The sequence below is a fragment of the Muscardinus avellanarius genome (genome assembly GCF_963383645.1).
Source record: "Muscardinus avellanarius genome assembly, chromosome: 2".
NCBI classification, from domain to species: Eukaryota; Metazoa; Chordata; class Mammalia; order Rodentia; family Gliridae; genus Muscardinus; species Muscardinus avellanarius.
In genome coordinates this window covers 75,335,922-75,359,855 of record NC_137787.1, presented here as the reverse complement: position 1 = coordinate 75,359,855, position 23,934 = coordinate 75,335,922, and the positions used below count along the sequence as shown (strand labels likewise).

The 23,934-nt window shown below is 41.7% G+C and overlaps 1 protein-coding gene across 4 annotated transcripts in view; it reads right to left on the bottom strand.

The window, feature by feature from the left end:
* Window positions 1–23,934, bottom strand: part of RBMS1 (RNA binding motif single stranded interacting protein 1) — a gene marked incomplete at both ends in the record, with an annotated part of 222,006 nt that overhangs the window by 5,750 nt on the left and 192,322 nt on the right. For 2 of the 4 annotated variants that reach the window (XM_080689069.1, XM_080689070.1), the window contains 5 exons: window positions 3,607–3,700; window positions 3,812–3,861; window positions 4,901–5,007; window positions 16,491–16,570; window positions 19,116–19,273. In XM_080689069.1, coding sequence (XP_080545195.1) covers window positions 3,607–3,700; window positions 3,812–3,861; window positions 4,901–5,007; window positions 16,491–16,570; window positions 19,116–19,273 — 489 coding nt within the window. Of the gene's footprint in view, window positions 1–468; window positions 517–3,606; window positions 3,701–3,811; window positions 3,862–4,891; window positions 5,008–16,490; window positions 16,571–19,115; window positions 19,274–23,934 lie in introns of all 4 variants that reach the window. The other 2 variants (XM_080689067.1, XM_080689068.1) reach the window with 2 other exon arrangements.

Here is a 23,934-nt window from a genome sequence, read left to right as displayed (position 1 = left end):
AGGAATATGGATGGAAGAGGATTAATTCCAGCACATATTAGAGATTAACCTTCAAATGCATAACCAAGCCAATCTCTCTTTGATATGTGGGATGTTAGGTTTCAGAAATCTTGTATGGTTGTCAATAATGTCTACTTAATATGGAAAAGAAATATCTGAAATTCAGATTTAGGAAATTCAACTTTGGTAACCAGATTTGGCATCCACATGGACCCTCTGAACTGAGAAGATGTGAGGGTCAGGCTTTGTGGCGGGAAGAAAGCATGTGTAGTTTGCCACTCAAGAGAAGAACACATTGGTCCATTTCTTGATGCCCAGGGCTTTCCAGAGTCTATGAAGTTTTAAAACATGTCTGTTTGTAGTTCTTAACCATAAGCCCCTCTGAATCTGGTTCCCTAGTGTTAACTTCAGAGAGTCTACAGAGAGGATATGGGGAAGAGTCATGGGGAAGGATGTATTGTGATTTACCTTGATAGCAGAGCCCCGATACTTGTTTTCTCTGGTTTCCTTTGCCACCTAAGGCAGACCAAAGTTAAGTGCTTCTGCCTGGTTAACATGTCAGTTATCTGGACTGCAGCCTTTCCCCATTGGGGTACTGGTGGATTCTTGCAGGTGCCTATTTCTTAAATCCAACTGCATAAGCATATGGTGGTTTACTGGAGAAAGGCCCACTCCAACACGAGTGTAGGACCCTCACTGGGTAAATCTTGGGGAGGCAAGCAGCTCCCTACAGACCCTGATTTGAGCCAGATTCTCTCATTTTAAAAATATGCTTCAGTGCTCTTAATAATCTAATTGTTTATAGCATTAGTAAGTTAGGGAGCTACGATACCTAATCCAAGTTTCTTAAGCAGCAAATCAGCTACTGTGTATTTTCCATTCCTCAGTGTTCCCCAATTATAAAATGGGAATAGTAATTTATGCTTTATATACTCTTTACCAGGGGTTCTTAACCTCTTTTGGATCACAGATCTCTAGGAAAACCTGATGGAAAAAAAATAGACCCCTCCACCCCCAACTAACTACACACACACAAACAGCATTTCACCGACAACTTAATGGGACCACAGATCACTTAAAGCCCATCTACTGGGTCTATCTGGTCCTTCTCCAAATGGGGTTAAGGATGTCTCTGAGGGGCTATGGCCCTGAGTGCCAGGCAAATGGAATGAAATTCCACATGTATCTTAAAACCACACAGAGTGCCCAAGAGAGAAAAATTAAGCCTTTGAAATGATATGCTGTTTCTGGTTAGCTACATCAAACTTATTACCAATAGTGGCCCCCTAACTTCTTACTCTGTGAAGAGATTCTGAAATGTATACTGCTTTTATAGTAGAGGGGAAATGGTGATAGAGAAATTAATAGCTGAAATATCCTAACAAAATCAATTGAAATTAATAATACAATCTTTCATTTGCCTGAGGATAAGCTTACACTTGCCCCTACTTTTAGTGATATATTAATGACAGGAACTTCTAAGTTAAGATTACCTTTTAACATCAGACCTAGGAATTGTTTATTATGGAGCGTGCACCAGAGCTGATCTCACTGAGTTTTACAGAAGCATGGAAAAGATAGGAATCTAAAGTACTAAACAATTAGAGACATTAAGTGCGTGAGTATTACACCCAGCAGATTGAAGCTCCATAATAAGTAGTCTAAAAGCTCAGAGAGAATAAAGAAAAGAAAATGGGTGACAATTCAGGGGAAGGAGGATAAAATAACCTAAGAGCTGAGGGGGAGGTGGCGATTATACTACTTGAACACTTCAGTGTAAGCGCTGTGGCTGTAGCTCTGTGGCAGAGCACTTGCTGGCACACAGGAGGCCCCGGATTTCAGCTCCAGTAACACACTAACACACACACACACACACACACACACACACACACACACACACTCTAGAACAACCTTTCACATCTAATCATGTCTCTGTTATTCAAAGCTATTTTTATTTATTTATTTATTTTTTAGACAGAATAAACTTCAATACTGATTAAGGTTGACCAATCCATTATTTAAAAAATAGTTAGCCGGGCGTGGTGGCACATGCTTGTAATCCCCGTGCTTGGGAGGCAGAGACAGGAGGATCACGCAGGTTCGAAGCCAGCCGTGCTGGCTTAAAAGACCCTGTTTCCAAATAAAAAGTATAAAATAGGTTTGGAAGTGTAGCCTGGAGGTAGAAGAGCTTCCAGGAACCCCAGTACCACCAAATTAAAAAAAAATACAGTTAATATATTCTTATTATGAACTAGCTATTCATGATGATGACAGTAATCAGAACTAATATTTGTTGAGTTCAAATGATACACCAGGTGCAATGCAGTGCAGAGTTATTTATACACTGTCTCGTTTAGTCACTGTAGCACTTGAGCTCATGATAAAGCAAGTATTATTATCCCCATTTTAAAGATGAGGAAACTGAGGTTTATAGATGTCAAATAACATAGTGGTTAGATTGGATATTGTAGTCTCCTAGCCTCACATAAGGACTACAACATCTAATTGTTTTTAAAATAAGAATACACAGAAGTTTAGTGTCATTACACATAATCCCAGTCCTTAACAGAAGAAACTCTCCTCTCACACATCAACACTGAACCCCACTACAGTGCTCCTGTCTAAGCTCAGGCAGTACACCTGCTGGAGTGGCTATGATACAGGAGAAGACGTGTGTCGCTGCATTCACAGAGAACAGGAGATAGCCTTGCAGTAGTCGGGCCAGTGTCAGGACAGGATCCTTAATGTATTTTTCAGCTGGGAATTTAAGGTTAAGCTTTCTTATAAACCACCCTAAACACACACACACACACACACACACACACACACACACACACACACACACACACTCCTTCCTTCCTTCTTTCCTTCCTTCCTTCCTTCCTTTCTTCCTTCCTTCATCTCTCCCTCCCTCCCTTCTGGATACTGGGGATTGAATCTGGAGGGTTCTTCTCCAAGCTATGCCTCTAACCTTTCCACATTTTAAAAAATATTCGAACCAGGGTCTCACTAAGTTGCGGAGGCTGACGTTGAACTTGCAATCTTCTTGACTCAGCCTCCCAAGTATTGAGATGATAGGCATGTGCCACCATGCCCAACTCTTCTTTCATTATTTATTTGGAAGAGAAGAGTCAAATCTCCGTTGCATGGCTCATTTCATGTTTCTGGACAGATGTATCTTTGTGTATTAGCATGTTTACTTGTTCTTTCATTAATTGCTGCTGACAAATAATAGCAAGAACACATATCTATTCTGTATTTTGCCCAATGGCGATTCTCTTAAACTTCAATTTTTTAGGCCATGTGGTATCCAGAGCAGGGCTTTTCGTGGAGGAGGTTTGTGGGTTCACCTCAATTCTAAAATTCTACAGTCCCAAGGACTGACAAGGGAGGGAGAACAGCCATTTCCCTCACTTTATATTCTCATATATAAAACCAAATCACTGCCAAATACAAAGCAGCTTATTCTAAATTGGGTATCCAAGCTGCATAAAATTTGAGTAGAATTTCATTATAAATGTTCAGAATTTTAAGACACATAAAAATGCAGCAGAGTTTCACAGTGTACAAGTTGTCACACTGCTGATAAATCCTAAAGGTACAAACCTGGTAGGCAGAAACAGGAGATGCAATATAGGGTGTAAGAGAAGTTTGAGTGATCATTCGGTTTGTAGCAATACTGTATGGTGAAGGATAAAATCTAGAATAAACACAAAAGCCTTTATTAAGTAATCCTTTAAGTGGAATAATTTATGGCACAAATGTCTGATATTTTCCCTCAAGCCATTATGCATTTATCTTAATGACATACCCATTTTGTATAGCAGCCGTGGTTGGGTCATAAGTGAGTGTCATTCCAGCCTACAGGAAAGAGATAAAAACATAAATGTTCATCTGCAACGGCATGATTCGAAAACCCCATTTCTTAGAGTCACTGCAGAATAAGACAATAATAGGAGCATTTGATAAAATTAGGAGTTTCTGTTCGCCAAGCAAATTATGAACTCAGTAAGAGAATTAAGCTCTAGACCTGCTCTGTCCCATATGGTAGCCATTAGCCACATGCCAGCTATTTAAAATTAAATAGAAAATTCAATCACCTCAGAAAAATAGCTTCAAGTGTTCAGATGGCTACATGTGGCCAGTGGTTATCATCAGACAATAGAGTGTCTAGAACATCATCTCCATTCTTGGTTGGTATGTGTATTTTTATAATGTAATAACTCACTGGAGATAAATACAGGGAAGTGGAGGCCCAATAATTTATTAAAAAACTAAACTATTTTAAAGAAGAAAAATTATTTAAAAGAATGAGATAAAACACAACCAAGACATAAAGGACCCCTTGATGACCAATATACATTGAGCCCCACTACAGTGCTCCTGTCTAAGCTCAGGCAGTACACCTGCTGGAGTGGCTATGATACAGGAGAAGATGTGTGTCACTGCATTCACAGAGAACAGGAGATAGCCTTGCAGTAGTCAGGTCAGTGTCAGGACAGGATTTATTTTAATATCACTTAGAATACCCTCTGAATATTATAAATGTAAATCCTTCTAAAGGATTACATCTATACCATGACATGAAAAACTGGCCACAATCACTCCTGCAGTTGTAGGGCAGTGTATAAGCCCTTTCCTTATGTGTTGCTAGCTGATAAACAGCTGTCTCCCCATCTATCTGTCCATCTGGAGATTCGTCAGTCTGAGCACTATGATCATGGGGAAGAGTTTCAATCTGGGCAGCACTTGAATGAGAACGTGCCTGCAGGAAGGCTTACTCCTGCCACTGTTTCAGAAGCAGGGCAGCCAAGCCACGATGTCTTTTGTGTGACTTTTCTCAGGAGCTTTCCTGATTTTACCCACACTGAAGTTTCAAGAAAGGACTTACAAGTCTCACCTCTCCTTCTCTGTGCCATGGTCTTCCATTAGGGATGTATTTGTTCGGGTTCTGCCTCTTCTTCTGTCCTCCATCCGCAAATTTGCACAATAAAGGTTCTGTAGGAGCTAAGTAAACAGGGAGAAACAATAGGAAACCATAATTATATGTGAATGCAGATGACAAGATGAAATGGAATTGCTTTTTTTTTTTTTAAATAGGAGCAGTGTTTGTGCTATGAGGGAATCAATAGGATACTTTAAGGCAAAAGTTTACTCAGACCTTTATGAAATTACTCACTGGTGAAATACTAAGCAGAAAATAAAATACTAGTTACCGTTTTCAAACCAGAGCATCACAAAAGCATTTAAAGAACCATTTTGCTGAGGAAACAAAGGCATCTTCCGATTCACTTTGGTTTTTGTTCTGAGCTCTCTACAATTCTGCCTCTAGACAGTCACCAAAATAATCTTAAAATGAAAGGAGGATTGTGCAGTCCTACCCTCCTCTGCTTAAAATGCTCACGTAGCTTCCCGTAACTCCTCGGAGAGACCTCTGCTTCTCCCAGTAGGAAACAAGCCCCCTTTTATGTTACTCACACGTGTTTTTATTTACAGCATTGTCGTGACTTGTGAGTGTGGTTACTGTTTGGAGTCTGACTTTCTTGTCTATTTTGGCATGACAGCATCCCCTGTGTCTCAGTGAATGGTCCTTTTAGATGCTTCTTGCACCTTGGTTGAACCACTCTTGCTTCCACTCTGACAATAAATAGGTCTCATTCGTGTTGGGGGAAACAGTAGTGAAGATGACTGCAAACACCTCCTCTTTAAAGGGTTTTCTTTGGCCTTGAATTCTCTCACTTGGTGTTGCTTTACTATCACTATCCACCCATCTCACAAAATGACTCAAAGAGACACCCAAGAGATGAACACAGAAAGGATGTACAGACTCTTTTAAAAGATATATATTCATTACATTAAGAGAAAAACATGCAATAAGCCCCAGGCAGCACAATCGGCCGCCCGTAACTTTTCTTTTTCTTTGCTTTCCTATAATGGAAACAGCACTGTATTCCTGGAAGTTGTGCATTTTTCTGTATGTTTTCAGTTAATGTAATAAAGGCACTCACACCTTCCTGTCTGGTTCCCACATTCGGTCCTTTGTCTACTGCACAACCATGATTACTACTTTCAAGTCCTGTTTCAAAGTTAAATAACCATGAAGGGAAAAATATTACTTGTGGAAAATTTACTCCTTTCTCCTTTGCCTCTTATTATCCTAATTCATCTCTTATTTTATATCACTATTACCCACCCACTAATGACAGGGTGGAAGCAAGAGTGTCTCTCAACATTTCTCTGCCAAAAACCAAAACAAAACACCGAACTGTAATTCCTTCTCGGTGAGCTGTCTGGGCGGCAGGGCACTTTGCTTCCTCCCTGAGGTGACCCACTCCAGAAGGGTGGGTTGCAACACGACGCACTTCTGAATGGCAACTGCACTAGGGGTATGCTACAGTTTGGATGTGGTCAACCCCTTAACAGTTCCTGCATTGGAAGCTTAGTGCCCAGCGTGGAGAGGTTAAGAGGCGAGGCTCAGTGGAGGGCCTTAGGTCACTGTGGGCATGCCCTCGGATGGAATGAAGGTTAGTTCTCATGAGACCCTGAGTTCTTATGAGATAGAGTCCAAACTCTGAACTGCTCTCTGGTTTTGTCTTGCAAGATCTCTCACACGCACCACCCACCATCAGAGGCCAACTGGTCCTGGCACTATACCCTTGAACCTCTAGAACTGTGAGCTAAATACCCCTCTTTATAGTGTTACCCAGCCTCAGGTATTTTGTTATACTAGGAAAAAACAAACTGATACAGGTCATGAGGAGTCAGGAGTACCAAGGTTAGGTGTCTGGTCTACCATTTACAAAGTGCCCCTTTGTTTACCTTCTGACTCCAATGTCCTCTACCCCAGGCTTTTCTGAATAAGAAACTTCCATTTAAGGTGCAAAGAGTAAGCCAGAATGTGGCCAAATCGCAGAATGAAGATGAAGGCAAATAAATAGATGCGATAAGAAAGCTTCCTAAACTCTTGATACTTTTTCCCCCTGGTACTGACGATGAAACCAGGGGCATTCTACCTCTAAGCTATACCCCCAGCTCTATTTTTTTATTCTTTATTTTGAAACAAGGTCTGAGTTGCAAAGGGCCTCACTAGGTAGTTGAGGCTGTCCAAGAACTGTGATCCTCCTGTCTCAGCCTCCCAAATGCTGGGATTACAAGCATGCGCCACCACGCCTGGCACTGATACTTTTAATTCTACAACTGGACCATTAAAGAGCAGATGTAAACTAGCATTGAGAAAGTGCTAGTGGAAAAGGGGACAAATCTTCTAAGAGGAAGAACATACTGTACCTGGGATTCTCTTGAGTTACTCGCCTTTGTGGTCAACCAAAAAAGCACTACTTACAATCCCACTGCTGGAACTCCCCTCCAGCCTGCTCTCCACCTGGGAGCAGATCCATGCACCTGCCAAGAAGGGGCTGTGCCTTTCTTTGAAGACTAAGGACATCACAAGAATTCGGACAGAGGCAAGACCTCACTTTCTACAGCCCTGGAAAGGTCCTTATAATTTGGAGTGTTTTCTTCAGTGACAACTAAGGCTGTGTGTTTTGGCTCCACACAGCCTTGACGGGTAGGAGAACATAAAGACCTCGGTGGGACAGGCACGCTGCAGCTCTCCACTGTAAGAAGATATGTAGTGCTGGGGATGGAGCCCAGGGGCGTTCTACCTCCAAGCCACATCCCCAGCCCTATTTTTTATACTTTACTTTGAAAAAGGGTCTCACTGAGTTGCAAAGGGCCTAAGTAGTTGAGGCCGGCCATTAACCGCAATCCTCCTGTGAATAATGCAAACTATTTTCCTCTACTAGTTTATTTATATTGAGGATTAAACCGAGGGGTATTCTATCTCTGACTTACACCCCAAGCCCTATTTAAAATTTTTTTTTTTTTTTTTGGTGTTTTGAAACAAGCTCTCATTAAGTTGCAGAGGGCCTTGCTAAGTTACTGAGCCTAGCCTCAAACCTGCGATCCTCCTGTTTCAGCCTCCCAAGTACTGGGATTATAGGCATATGCCACCATGTCTGCCAGTTTTTTGCAGAAAAAGAAAGTGACCAGGTTAGATTCATTATGGAAGTTCACCTCAGGCTGCCCAGATGTGAATGGGAGGAAATAAATAGCAAGACCTAGTGCACATTGAAGCCTATTGATCGACTGGCTCAGTATCTCTATCTGGGGATAACGGGCTTCCAAGACATTCATTCATCTAGATTCTGTTCTGTCAAGACAAAAAGAAATCCCAGGTGACAATACAGCCTGCTAAAAACATATAGTGAGAAGTAAATAGCAAATGAGTGATGGTATGTTTGCAAATATATCATTTAAGATGGAACACATACTACATGATTTTGTGCAGTCATTAAGATTTTATTTTGAAAGCAAATAATGAGTTAAAACAGTGTGTGTGTGTGTGTGTGTGTGCACGCGCGCGCGTGCACGTGCACAAGTGTGTGTGTACACAAACAGGTATCCCTAATCTTAGACAAACAAATTTCCTATTTAAAAAAATTTTAACCGCCAGGCGTGGTGGTGCACGCTTGTAATCCCTGTGCTTGGGAGGCGGAGACAGGAGGGCTGCGCTGGCTTAAGAGACCCTGTTTCCAAAAATAAAAAAGTATAAAATAGGTCTGGGAGTGTAGCCCGGAGGCAGAAGGGCTTCCAGGAACCCCAGTACCACCAAAAAAAATTCTAACTGCTTCTTTCCTCTGTCAAAATTCTCTCTGGTCTATGTTTCAGCAAAAATGTTTATTGTCTATGTGCTAGGTACGTAAGAACTAGTGATCCAGTGGCAGATACATTAGTGTTCTCATCTCCATGGGGCTTGAAGTTCAGAAGGAATGAAAATGTACTCCATTTTATGAAAACCCACTTGGTCAACAGAAGAGAGCACTCTTTTAGAGAAATATCTTTTTAATAAAAATTCTACGTGAGCCAGGTATGGTGGCTCACACTTGTAATCCCAGTACTTGGGAGGCTGAGACAGGCCTTTCACAACTTTCAGTGAGACCCTGTTTCAAAATAAACAATCAAAAAAATTGGTCTGGGAGTGTAGCTTAGAGGTAGAATGCTTCTGGGTTCAATCTCCAGTGTAAAAATACCCAAACAACAACAACAACAACAACAACAACAACAACAAAAACAAAAACATTATATAGATGTAGGAACAAACATCTTTCTTTTTTTTTGTGATACTGGGGATTGATCCCAGGGACATTTTACCTCTACCCTACACACCCAGCCGTTTTTTATTATTTTGAAATAAGGTCTTGCTAAGTTGTAGAAGGTCTCACTAAATTGCTGAGGCTGGCTTGAAACCTGTGATTCCCCTGTCTCAGTCTTCCAAGTACTGGAATTGCAGGTGTGTACCACCATACCCGGCACAACTTTCTTTTACAGGTGCTGCTTTACTGACTTGGAAAGGGTATTATGAGGAAGAGCCTATGCCTGTAAATTCTAAATGTTTTTCTTTATCAAACTATGTGAAAACTTGGGAAATTGGACCTTCTCTTCAATGTGTCCTAAATTAGGTCTTCCCCCTTCAGATGCTGACTACAGTAATGGCTAGAAAGACCTCTCCTACCAAACTCCCATTTTTTTCTAGTCATGCAGTACTTTATCTCAATCAACATTTGGTAGTATGCAAACTGCTCCAACCAGAAGCTTTTCCATCAATTTTGGAAAGCTTGTCTGCTCAGCACCCATCATTAACTTTATTTCTGATAACATAGGCTATTTTTAAAAATGCCTCGTCTAACAACATTCAAAGGACTACCTGGGGCTTTGCTTTAAAAAAAAAAATCTCACCCTAGAGATCCAATAACTATCATTGTGTATGAGCACAACATCCTTTCCCATCTTAGTCCCGTTTCTATGGCTTCTGCCATCCTACCCCCAAAGGGCACCGCTAGAGCTCCTCTCTGGGGCCTGACTTCCACCAGGACTGCTTTGTTTACAGAACTATAAAGTTCTATATTGTGCAGTGCCTCAGGCCAGGTGGGGGAGCAGATGGCTTGGGGAAACCCAGTCATGTCACCTGAGTCTGAAAGAATGTGCTGGTGGGAGGGTGGGTGATACAGGACGGTGACCCCTCCTGTGTGCAGCAGGACTCCTGCCACTAGGACTTCAAGTGTCACAGGTAAGATGAGCTCACTGTTCAGCTCATTTATTTTCAGAAAGTATCTTTGGGGACTGTATCTAAAGCGAGTTTCCTCTTTCTTGGAGGTGAGGTGGGGGATGTTTCTGGTCTAGGCGCTAGCAGGGACATTGATTGCTCCCTGCTAGTGAGTCAAGACCAGCAGATACTCTTCGAGAACTCTAGCACATCAGGACAAGAGCTGTGTCGGGATGTGATTTTTGTCTCGGCTGAAGCAGGTTTCTTTTCTGTACTTGGCTCCAGTGTCATATGCCAACTGCTAACCATGCAAGAATCCAAGTGCTCTGACAGGAACCATCCCGGATCATCCTGCTTATGCCTGCTAGACAACATGCACTATGGAAGAAGCCATCCTCTGACTGTAGTTATGAAATGTTCTATCTGCCTGGTAATGAGCCTGCATTATTTAAATATTCAAGCAGAGGCTCATTCAATTTCCCCATGCCTGCCAATATTTTGGTTTTTCATCTGGTTCTACTGATGATAATCATATGCACTTCATGCAGAAATTGATGTTATAAAGCAGTCATAATAAGCAATATTAAGAAAGGAGAGAGAGTACTATCTAATAAACTGACCAGTATTCAAAGTAAATTCTCATATTATATGCACAAGAAAAGAAAAAAAAATAAGCCCAGAGAAGTTGAAAATGATTTCAAAACCTTTGTGGGTTCTTAAGTACACTGGAGAGACTTATTTTGGGGAGATTCTAAACTCACTTCAATGGTGTGCTTCCAAGTCCTGTGTTGTACATTTCAAACCCACCCTAAAGGCAGGTGCAGTTCAACCTCACTCACATGCAAGAAGGGTTTTTTTTTTTTTTTTTGTGGTACTGGGGTTCCTGGAAGTCCTTTTATCTCCAGTCTACACTCCCAGTCCTATTTTATATTTTTATTTGAAAACAGGGTCTCTTAAGCCAGCGCAGCTGGCTTGGAACCTGCGTGATCCTCCTGTCTCCGCCTCCCAAGCGTGGGGATTACAAGTGTGCGCCACCACGCCTGGCACAAGCAGGTTTTTAACAAGCCCTCAAAACAGCTATGCTTATTGGGCTGAGCCCTCCCTGGAAACTGCTCTTGGAAACCACATGCTGGTATACTGGGTGACGATGCATGAGCCTCCTGGGCCTGGCACAAAATTAAAAATAAAACACAGCTTCTGTCCCCCAAATAACTTGCAACCTCATTGGGAACCAAGACTAATACACAGGAAAGATCATTAAACACGGAGAAATAGCACAGAATCAAGAGCCGATTCAGGGTATACAGGATATCTTGACAGCAAAATTGTACCCCAGGCAGTGAGGCTCACAACATAGATGGAACCCGTCTGCTTCTTGTGCCCCCTGTGTCACTTGGCACAACTTGAAAGAAACTATTCTCTACCAGCCACAGTGGTACAGAGAGGGTCCTACAATCATTGATATGTGGTTTGGAAATCAAAGTTTTTCTTTTTGGGGTGTGGCCAACAGTCTATGAACTTACTTCAAAGAAAACAAAGGACAAAACCATGAAGTTCTGTGGAGGAAAAAAAAAAAGCTGTTCAAGTTTAACCTGTGACACCCTGAGATCTATTTCACTTGGGGAACTGGAAGATCTTATCTCAGATTGATCAGGATCAAAAAAAATGTGTTCTGGATGCATTTGTCTTGAAAGGAAAGTCTTGAACTTTCCTTGCCACATACAAGCATGAGCTGAAAGAGCTAAGGGGACATGAGCAGGCGGATGAATGGCTAGCTCTTCAAAGGGACTGTCGCTTGGGGGTTGTGGGCATGCAGTGGATGACTCGGGGAAGCAGAGAGAGGCCAGCTGGAACAGGCGCCAAACTCAGAAGGCCCGACCAGCAGCGTTTGCAAAAGGCTCTCTTGCATTTACTCGAGTGAAGGTTAAAAATACTCATTTTTCGTCCCTTTTCTCATCAACAATGCTTGAATTGAAAGAAAATGAAATGCCTAAATCACAAAAATGGAGTTCTTTCACAGGGTTGAGTTCCTTGAAACAGCATCCTTCCAGGTCTTGTATTTTATGCTCCAAACTTGTGCCTGGAGGCAGTTCACTTTCAGATACATCCACAGAAGTTGTGCGCTGTCAGGTTTTACTGCTACAAGAGCAAGTATAGCCTGTGGTATTGCACCGACTTACAAATTAGTTCCTCTATGAAATGAAACTCAACTGGATACGGAAAATTAAAGTGAATCCCTAATCGTCACCATCAGTTACCGGGTTAAAGACAGAACCTTGAAGCTACAAGAGGATAAATATTGAACACTAGTTATACATGCACGATCTTGGAGAAACTGCTCACTTCCATGACGCCTGGCCAGAATTAATCTAACTTCAAAATACCCCAAGCTTTCCTGTCATGTCTTGTGTGAAAAACTGGGACGCATGTTACCTATGGCCTCTAGGATCGCTTCTAGAGCTGGGCCTGGCAGCCTTTCTGTTAGGTTCAGTCCACGAGATCTACTTACTTCAGTGCTATGTATTTTAGCATATAAAAAGTGGTGAGCGCTGGAGACACACGGAGGAGGCTGTTTAGTCAAACAACTGCACTGCTCACTTCAAGAGACTCCTCCCTGGCTTAGAGAGGAGCTCAAGTCCAGCTCTCCCATATGAGTGTTGGGACAAATCTTACTGACATAGCTAATCAACGCAGATTCTCTGACATGCAGGTGGCCAGGCTAGCACAGTTAGAGGACCCCTCCCTCTTCAACTCAGAGTGAGACTCCAACTTTAACCCTAGGGCACACACGGGCAGAGGTGGGAAAGTAGCTGTTAGCAGGACGTAAGGACTGAAAAAAGTCAGGCTTGTTGATCTGAAATACACACTGGGAAGCACCAAGGTATGTTAATGCCAGCTAAACATAAGAAGATTAAATTATGAGGGAGAAGAGATACAGGGGAGCAGATATCTTTTTCTTTCTCTCTCCCTCTTTTTTATTTTATTTTAATGTCAGGTCCTTTTCTTCCAAGCAAGTGAAGTGGTTTCTAAGTTTCCTTGAGACTCCCTCCCTGCTGGCAGGCCACATGCTAGGGGCTGGCTGCAAATCAGAAGGCATTTCAGTGTTTTCTCCATATGCTAGCTTGCAAGGTGGTAGTACTGTCTTGGTGTTATAATGTAGTGAAATTAATTCAGAACCAACAAACATTGGCTGCTGCTTAGCACAGTTCAAACACTGTGTTAGGGATGAATATAAAAAGATGAGAAAATAGTTTCTGACTTCCAGGAGCTTCCAGTTTAGTGGGATGGGCTGAATGATAAGGTGAGGATCCTCAGTGCGCTCTGCAGACACAATACAATCCAACCAGGATAGAGAAGATCCCTTTACGGAGGAGGCAGGCTGTGAGCACAGTCCTTGAGGTTGAGGCAGAGTCAGCCAGGTTAAAGGGGGAAATGGGGATCTGAGGCAATGCAAACTAGAAGAGAGAAAGCAAAGAGAAATGATGCTGCATGTGGTTTAGTACTGGAAGAGGCTGCAGAGGAAGGCAGGGGATGGAGGTGGAGAAGACTGAGGGAAGCAAGGGCAGCGGCACCTTTGCCCTTCAATGTCACTCTAAGAGTTCTGGATCTTTCCATTGGAAGAGGAAGGGGAGATGATATTTAGCAGTAAAGTGACACAGAGGCACAGGTTTTATCTGGATCTCTCTGGCTGCACTCAGGGAGCCATCTGGGGGACACAGAGCCAGACAAGACAGGCAATCATGAAGATGCGGTAGTGGCCCAGGTAGGAGATAATATGGAGTTACACTGGGCAGTGATAGGAGGAGTGGAGGCAGAAGGCAGATTCTAGAAATAATCAGGAAGAAAAATGCAAGGTCTTGAGTGACTACTTGCATTTCATACTATGTGAGAGATGAAGGACACAGGGTCTGGAGGAATCTAGTCTGGGTTTCTGGCTTGGGTGCCTGGGTGGATGCTGGCTCCACTAACTGAGAAAAGGGAAATGATGGGAGGAACAGGATTGTTGGGACGGCGGCCAGTTTACTTTTAGAGTGGATGACATAAGGTGACTGAGGCCAGGCAACCTGACAATCAAGGGGGAAAAGCTGTGAAAGAGATGAATGTCTGAGGGTCACCCAAGCAGTAGTTGAGATCTATCAGAACTGTGAGCCAGGAGCAGAATTCAGGGAAATATCAACAATTAAGAGTAAACAGAATAGAGTCCCCCAAGACAAAAAATACAAGACAGGAAGACAACAGACAGGTACAACATAAGTGAAGGGAGGGCACATTTTAGGGATGAGTGAAGGACCAGACAGTTCATACAACAGACAGACACAGAATAAGGAAAGTGAGGAAAGTCTCTAGGCTCCATCATCAGGAGCAAGGGTGTGGCAAGTGGGTTGACCCTTTTAAACTTAAAAAAAAAAAAAAAAAGAGTGGTAATCTCCCAGTACCTGAGAATGTTTGTTTAGAGATAAGGACTTTAAGGTAAAAATGAAAGCATGATGGTGGGCCTTATCCCAGCATGCTCATCAGAAGGGAAAATCTGGCCACAGAGGCAGACACGCTCAGGGAAGAGCGTGTGAAGAGACACTGGGAGAAGATGCCCAGAAACCCAGCAGAGAGGGTAGGCAGTCCTTTCCTCCCAGCCCACAGGAGGACCCAACCCTGCCACACCCTGACCTTGGACTTCTGTTCTCTGAACTCTGAGACACTAAATTTCAGTTGTTGAAGACACTTAGATTGAGCTATCTTGGCAAGCAATAAGTGAGTTTAACACGAGGAGTTTATTTTGCATGGTTGGGGGAGATGTCAGATTGGAGAGAGCTGAAGTAGGAATGGTGCAAGAGGAAGTGAAGACTACACTTTGAAACATTTTCTGGAGGAGGAGCTAGACAGGAGCAGTGCTTAGCTTTAAGAGCACAGACTTGAACGATCTCAAACACAAATTGGTTTCTTTTCTAAAATAGTTTTACCATAAAGTAGTTCACACATATGTTCATTGAATTCTGTGATTTTAAAAATGTCTTTTGTAGTTAGGTTCACCATTTTTTTTTGTCTCTAGTATTGTTTGTACATTTTGTTTCCTCACCAATTAGTCTTGCAGAGATCTGTTATCTTATTAAAACTAAAAGTTTTCAGTTCTATTGGAAAAAAGTGAATGTAAGAAAAATCCAGAGATTGAAATTATAGGAAAAGAGGCACAGTAAGATCCTGATAGTACAGGGCCTCAGACAGCTCTGAAGCCCTCCTTGATACCTTAGGGAAGGAGAGAGGTAAGATGGGTATAGGTATGGTCCCCCAAGTAGGAGGATGCAGGAAGCTGACAGCATTTCCATCTGCCCATCTCAAGGCTGTCCATCAGACAGGAAGTGAAGTCACTTGCTTAGAGCTGGGTAGGGACTGCAGCTTGGTAAGGGCCAGCACGGCTGAGGGTCTGGTCAAGCCGCAGACATACAGTATGCCCTGGCATCAGTGGCCTGGGGTGACGTGATCAGTGAGGGTGGATTGCTGCAGGGGCAATTCCAGTTCCTCCAAGCAGTTCTGAGCACAGGTTGGTGTACAGGAAAACTGAAGATGTCATGAAAGAAATGGTTTTCATGCTCAAAAATAGAGACCAGACTTTGTAGGGACAAGAAGCAGATACGAAAGTCCAGTAAACAGTGAACATGAAGGGATCCTTTGTATTTCAGATCAGGTGTCCTGGGAGTGAGAGTGTATGTGTCCTTGGCATGAAAAGCTCCTGGGTTAGTGTTCTTGGAAATGACAACACAGACTGGGACAACATGGTGGAGTGACTAAAGCAGACTGGACATAAAGGCCACAGGGTTGAGGACCAGGCACCACTGGGATGGAAAGGTATCACACTCCTCAGTGGAAGTGCCCAGGGGTAGGAGGTCTACAGAGGATGGCCATAAGTGGGTTCGAAGATGGCTGATGCATCAGAGAAGGAGGGATTCCTAAACACATTAGAGTCAGATCCAGAGCAGGGGTCTAGACATACAGGTGCCTGGGAAGAGGTGAATTTCTAAGTCTTATTTCTTTGTTGGTACAAAGAAAAAAAAATAAATATATTTTTTGTGGTATTGGTGATAGAACCCAGGGCTATTCTACCTCTAAGAGACACCTCCAGCCCTATTTTTTATCCTTTATTTTGAAACAGGGTCTCACTGAGTTGCAAAGGGCCTAAGTAGTATGAAGACTGTCTGTGATCTGTGATCCTTCTGTTTCAGCCTCCCAAATGCTGAGATTACAAGTGTGCACCACCATACCCAGCACCAAAGAAATGAATTTTAAAGAGTAAGCAAGAGAGCTTTTTTCCCCTTAATATAAAAGCTATCGTGTGCTAAAGTCATACACACATTATATAAAAGGCTGATAAAATTTTATACAAACAACATACCGGAAACTCCTGGTGGTGTCTTAATGAATTTCCCATTAAAATGACCAATTACAGCTTCGCATTTTTCTGTTGATTCCATCCTATTTATTAAAAAATTTACAAATATTTAGAAGTCTCTCCATTTTCATTTTGTTCTGTGCATGCATAAACATTCTCTTAGGTTTACTAGATACAAACGAAAATCTAGCAAAACTATGGATGTGATAAGGGAAAAAGGGCTTATTCTTTTATTTATCTATCGATTTTGTACTTTAGAGTAAAATAACTGATAACAGAGTACCCCCTAAATCATAAAAGAATAAATTTTATCCAGAGTGTTTAATACCAAGCATATCAATTGCATGATTTTATCCTAATTGTTGGAAAATTGAAAATCAATATATAATAGTTTACTTAGTAATAAAACAAACAATTGCTTAAAATACCAGTGTATTTGCTTCTTACAACAAGCATATTGTTTGTTTTAAAGATGGTCTTTTTTTTTTTTTTTTTTTTGCTGTATTGGGGATGAAACTCAAGGGCATTCTACCTCTGAGCTACACCCCTAGCACTATTTTTTATTCTGTACGAAGTTGCAGAGGGCCTCACTAAGTAGCTGAGGCTGGCCAAGAATGTGTGATCCTCCTGTTTCAGCCTCCCAAGTACTGGGATTACAAAAGCATGTGCCACCACATCCAGCTAAAGATGGTCTTTTAAGAATTAAGAAAATGACAGTTTGAAGAGTCATAATAAGAGCTGGTGTCAATCAGAGGGTGTGCCTTACATGTTTTTTACATTTGTTTCAGGTTGAAAGTTAAAATAGTAAAGTCAATTATGTACCTTCTTTGTCATCTTGGCTTTGGAGGAATGATTAAAGACTGGAGCCTAATTTTACAACTTGTTTTATATCTATCAGTGGCTAAAAACATTTGAGAAACATTTCTGGGGGGTCAAAGTACTGCAAGTATTTTTTTCCTCAATAGAAGAAGCACTAGATATTCTATTCAAAATGCACCACCTTCCTGGACTACTTAGAAAGTTGCCCCTTAGTTCTAATCGATAGTGAAAGTTTGAAAAACAATAGAGCTTAACTGGGTTCAGTCTTGGCACATGTGCTCTGATTTCAGAAGAGCATCCACAGACGTGATGAAATGACACTGAGTGGCTCACCTGGACCCTTTTACACAATGTAGAGTATACTGCAGATGGGCCCTTGGTGACTTCCTACTGATACTTTAGCTTTTTTTGGTGGTACTGGGGTTCCTGGAAGGCCTTCTACATCCAGGCTACACTCCCAGACCTATTTTTTATATTTTTATTTGGAAACAGGGTCTCCTAAACCAGCGTGGCTGGCTTCGAACCTGTGCGATCCTCCTGTCTCTGCCTCCCAAGCGTGGGGATTACAAGTGTGCGCCACCATGCCCGGCCGATACTTTAGTTTTATTATAAAATTGTCTGCCCTAGCAGAGCAACAGAATAGAAGTGAGAAGTACCAAGTAGTGGCCCTTGCTAGGCAGGACTTGGCAGCTAGGTGACAATGGAGAAATTCCTCTGGTGACTCGATTTTCTCATATATAAAGTAATATGTAGTAAGCCGGGCGTGGTGGTGCACACTTGTAATCCCAGCATTCAGGAGGCTGAGACTGGAGGATCGCAGTTTGCGGACAGCCTCAGCTACTTAGTGAGGCTCTCTGCAACTAGTGAGACCCTGTTTCAAAATAAAGAATAAAAAATAGGGCAGGGAGTGTAGCTCAGAGTTAGAATGTCCCTAGGTTCCATCCCCAGACCCACAAAATAAATAAATAAATAAATAAATAAATAAATAAATAAATAAATAATAAATATGTAGTAATAATGCTTTATTGATATCACAGGTCTATGAGAATTGGTTGTATAGAATTTTTTCCTTCCAAATATCTAATAATTTAAAACATGCAGACATTATCTGTTACTTTATATTATTAATAAGTTCCTAAATAATAAAGAATGTAAAATCAGCTTTTTTTACATGGGCTTTAGGATTAGAACTTTGACAAAAAGCAAAGCTCTTTCTGTTTAATATTTCTTCTTTAGATAAAGTGCCCTTTCTGGGAAGGAAGGGCTAAAAATTAAGTGAAAGAAATAAGGCCACTTTCATTATATATGGAACATAGATTAAAAAAAAAAACCTAAAGTAATAATTAAACCATGTTAATAGTTAAATTTATGTGGTAGTTAGGTGTCTTATCCTTTTCTTACTCCCTTAACTGTCTGAAGTATTTAATTCAGATATCTAATTTATTTTATTGATGATAAATCAAATTTCTGCCCAATAAAAGAAAAACATGCTTATTTATTTGTGAAATTTAGGAGACTAGTCATACTGAAGAAATGAGAAGCATCCCAATCTAATTAATCAAAATATAAGATACATACTTGCTCATGGGATAGTTCTTGCCATGAGCCACCAAATATTTAGTGTACTCAGATTTAAGAATCCTAATGAACTTTCAAAAGATTAGGAAAAATATCCATGTAAATTGAGCTCACAAAACAACTAGCACAACTAGCTCTCTGACTTAAACTCTTCTTGGTCACGTTTTATTTTCTAGGTTAACTTGGCAGAGTTATTGTTGTTGATATAATAAAGACGGGCAGCATGCTTACCTGGCGAAGCCAACACCACGACTTGTACCACTGGAATCACGCAGTATCCTTGTAGAAATGACTTGTCCAAAGGGCTTAAGCATATTTTCAAGTTCTTGCTCATCCATGGACAGGGGCAAGTTAGAAATATACAGGTTGGTAGGATCTTGTTCCTGTTGCTAAAGCAGAACAGAGAATTGTCTATCAATGTTCATCAGAAGGTGAGATGTATTTTTATGGAGGCACTTTTTGCTAAAATTCTTTTTTTTTTTTTTTTGGTGGAACTCGGGGATGTTCTACCTCATTTTTTATTTTGAAACAAGATCTATGGGCTGATGGCTCTGCTAAGTTGCTGAGGCTGACTGAAACTGTGATCCTCTTTTCTGGGTCTCCCAAGTACTGGGATTACAGACAGGTGTGTGTTGCCTCGCCCAGCTTGCTCAAATCCTCTTAAAGTGCTACCTTGGGAGATCATAGGGTGTATAGAATACCTAAGTCATCTCAGACACTTGAAAATAGTGTCTGGAGCTTGCGCAGGCACAGAGGTCAGACAGGAGCCCCTGGAGCCCTTCTCAGCAGATTGGAAATGGCACTGCTGGCAGGCACTACCGAGTTGAAGAGGATGCCCTCAGGAAACCACAACTCTCAGCTCTTTTCAGTGTTTCCAAAAATAACCAACCTCTCCTCCACTGCTAATTTTAGGAGTCCATTTTAGGCACACTATTGCGCAGGAGGCTGTTAGTGCTAATAATTTAATTTAGAGATATGTGCAGGAAGATTCTAGATAAGTCATATGGAGTCCAATATGAGCTTACCCTCAACTCCCCTTCTCTGCCCTATGGCAAAGTCCCTACAACTTCTGAGTAGTGATCATCAATGGAAAAAGGACTCCTAACTTAATCCAAAAAGAAACTCAAAGCCATATAACTAAATGTGGGCAGAGCAAATTTGAGAATCGTGGACAAGCTGAAGGGGAAGACAAACTGGTTAAATTCTTGCTACACAAAAGAAGGGGCCAGCATTACTAGTATGAACCACCCAAGAGCTTACTACAAATGCAGACTCCCAGGCCCCTACCCAGCCCTGTAGAATCAGAAGTGCATTTTAACAAGATGTGCAGGTGATTCGTATGTGTATGAAAATCTGAGAAGCAATATTCTTAATTTCCTATCCAACTTTTCTTTGTTGGGGTAGAGCTATGTGCAATCAAAGATTTACGACTGAGTTCCCTGAAAGCCAGTAACTTCTATGTGTATTTATGAAGAATAGATCCAAACTGTCAGGGAGAAGGCTGGCCTGACAACTAGAATATTTTCTGACCAATTCAAAATTCACTTCTGCAAGTGTAAGATTAGCGAAGTCTTAATTTAAAATCAGCCTTTCTTTTGATCTTATTAACCAATGGTATCTTTATATAGTGAGGCATATGAGAGCTCATGCTTTTTCTTTAATACGCACTATTAGTAAAGTCATTAGTTTATGGTTTAGCCTTTGGCAACAGAAGAGGACACTCATAACTTTCCAGATTTTCAAAATGCATAGTACTTTAAAAGTATATGTAACGTACTATCCATGTTTGAATTTGTATAATGTCTTTTCAAAGGATCTTAGCATTAATTAAACCTGAAAGGAAAATATTTTGTACAAATACAAGTAAAAGTGAACACCAACCTTTTGTGTTCTACTTACTCCGTAAGATTTAAAATAATATGTGGCTGGGAGTATAGCTCAGTAGAGACCTTGCCTTGTATGTATGAGGTTCATTTCATGGGGTTCAATTCCCAGCATGGCAAGAATAAATAATAATTTGGTATGCTAGGAATTGGCAAATATCCTGGTCTTCCCAAGAATTAAAGTTGTCAAAGACCTACAACAATGGGCAATAAGTGCTGTCCTTAAAACTCCTGTTTCTGACACCAAAGAAGGGTGTACAGCCAGGCCAGCCCCAAAGGTACAGAGCACTGGCTTGCAGCTTCTCAGGGTTTCTCATAGGTAGGTCCAAGAAAATGTTAAAAATAATCAAATGCTCAAAACAAGTGAATATTTACCCTCTAAGCAGTCAAAGGCTAAACAAAATGGTGACTATCTTTTGTTTGAGCTGAAATTAAGTTCAGTGTGATGTCACTGATTACCTTGAGCTGAGCAAAAGCTTTTCCTGTCAGTTATATCAAGTATAACTTTCATGTCTAAAAACTGGAAGGCTAATAGCTATAGGACAATAGAGACAGTGTTTCCAAATAGAAAAAAATCAATAAAAATGGTTTTAGGTATTAAAGCTTTCAAATTCTTCCAAGACTAGGTAAGAAGTCTATCCCCTTATTTCCACTTCACTTATACCTTCACCAACTTTACCCCGTAAACTGTACAATTCTTTGGATACCCAACTCTTTTGGGCCCTAACTTCCTAAGTCTCAGAAGCTTTTCTTCAGTGCAAATGGGTAGCTGATACTATGGAAATCTGGTCCCATACCAGCAGACATAAACAGCAACATAAACTGCGGTCTTTCTAGCCGGGTGTGGTGGCTCACACTTGTAATCCCTGTACTTGGGAGGCGGAGACTGGAGCATTGCACAGGTTCGAAGCCAGCTGTGCTGGAATAAGAGACCCTGTTTCCAAATAAAAAAGTATAAAAATAGGTCTGGGAGTGTAGCCCGGAGGTAGAAGGTAGAAGGGCTTCCAGGAACCCCAGTACCACCACCACCACCACCAACAACAACAACAAAACAAACAAAAAAAAAAACCAGCGTTCTTTCTCCCTGCAGGTGGGACCTGTGGCCTCATACTGCTAAAGGACATTTTCAATGCATCTAGCACATCCCAGATTCCCAATATAAAATAACTATAACCCCAGTCCTGCCTTCTAGCAGCTTCCAGATAAGTAGAGGTGACCTGGGCACATATAATTAAGGCTAAGTGTGTGTGGATCACAAAGGAAGGATAGACAGGGGAGATGAGGGAAAATGTTGTTCAGAGAAATTGGGTCTTGAGGCACAAGCGGAATCTCAAGGCTGAAATGGTAGCTGAGGAGATTGCCTTTACTTTGCCAGTCACTGCTGCTTAGACTTGCCCACTTAAGGAATGCTATCAGCAAACATTCTGGACTATGTACCCAGAAGAGGCTTTGAGCAAAAGCTAAAGTAGCCTTGCCAGAGCTAGAAAACTTCCTTAATGTCGTGTGCTTAGTCTTTAAAAAAAAAAAAAAAAAAAGTGGGGTGGGGACTTGGTGGGGCCTGGCTGGGTGATGTGTGCATTTATGTCAACACAAGATTTTCCCCCCAGTATGATGCATAAATACAATGCACCAATAAAAATGTTTTTTAGAAAAAGAAAAGTCAGATAAATTTGTAATCTGCTCTCTAACAGTTTGAGTTTTAATAGAGATAAATGCCATGCTTTTGTTTTTTATTCATTTTTTAACTGGAGATTAAACCCAGGGGTGTTCTACCTCTGAGTTCCACCCCCAGCCTTTTTGTTTTAAACTATTTTTTGTTTAGAAAACAGGGTCTTGCTAAGTTGCTGAAGCAACTTTGAACCCGAGATCCTCCTCTCTCAGCCTTCCAAGTATTGGGATTACAGTAGTGCACCACCACGCTCAGTGCTACACCATGTCTGTCATTTGATTTCACTTCTCTGGGCAGTGAAAAAGTAAGGGCTGGAGTTTGAAAGTCACCTTGAAAACTGGGGAAATCTGAGAGGCACAAAAGCAGATGAGTGACATGATGAAAACTGGAAAGATGCTGAACTGTGTTCAGTCAGATTCAGAATAACCCCCCCCTGGTTAAAAGGCATTAAAATACTCCTCAGACAAAGGCATGCCACAAAAATGTTACACAGGAGTCAAGCCTGGTGATGCCAGTTCTTGGGGAGCTGAGACAGGAGGATCGCAGGTTTGAGGCCAGCCAGCCTCAACACCTTAGGGAGACCTTCAGCAGCTTAACATGACCCTGTTTCAACATGATTTACATTATGTGAGACTAACGAACCAATAAAAGCATATTAAAAAACAAAAATATACTTTTAAATTTTGAGAAAAAAAATAAAATAGGGGTTGTTGCTTAGAGTTTGTAGAATGCCCCTGGAGTCAATCCCCAGCATCACATACATACATAAAATGTTACATAGAAAAATATATATTAGAAGATGGCAACCGAGAAAAGCGGGGCTTAAGAGCCCCGCTAACAACCAATCTCCATTACCACAAAATCAGCGCCTTTCATAGCCAGAAAACACCATCACCAGAGAAACAAAAAATCACCAGGCTCCAGAGAGAAAGCAGACTGAGAACAGAGCCACAGACGCGGCAGCAGCGCTTTACTGCCGGCGGCAGCGAGGAGTTCACCGGACGGCTACAGCAAGCCGAGGTGAGCCACTGCGAAATAGCCAGGCGGGATTTCTCGGTGCAGGGAGCATCTAAAGCTCCCAGTGGCTGAGCTCAGCACACGCTGCAGGGATTCAGAGTGGAAATCAAAACCAAGAAGAAAAACACCAGCCCCACGGCCAAGGGTGTAGCAGCGGTGCCATATTGCCACCAGCGGCAGCAGCAGCGAATTCAGCGAAGCCAGTACAGCTACATCTGCGTACTCAAGAACAGTGAGTCAAATTGCGGGCCCCAGAGGAGAAATCCCAGTACTGTACTCCCTGGGACTTGACCCAGTGGGGGAGGGGCAGTGGCAGAGATATCACACCATAGGAGAATGTGCAACCTGGCACCCCCCACAGTCTAAAGCAGCCTCTATTGACTCTCTGGGTCGGAGACTCTGTGATACAACCCAGTTAAGGAGTAGTGGGGTCTGTGATACTACTGACTCGAGATCCAGAACACCTTAAGTGAAGTCATAG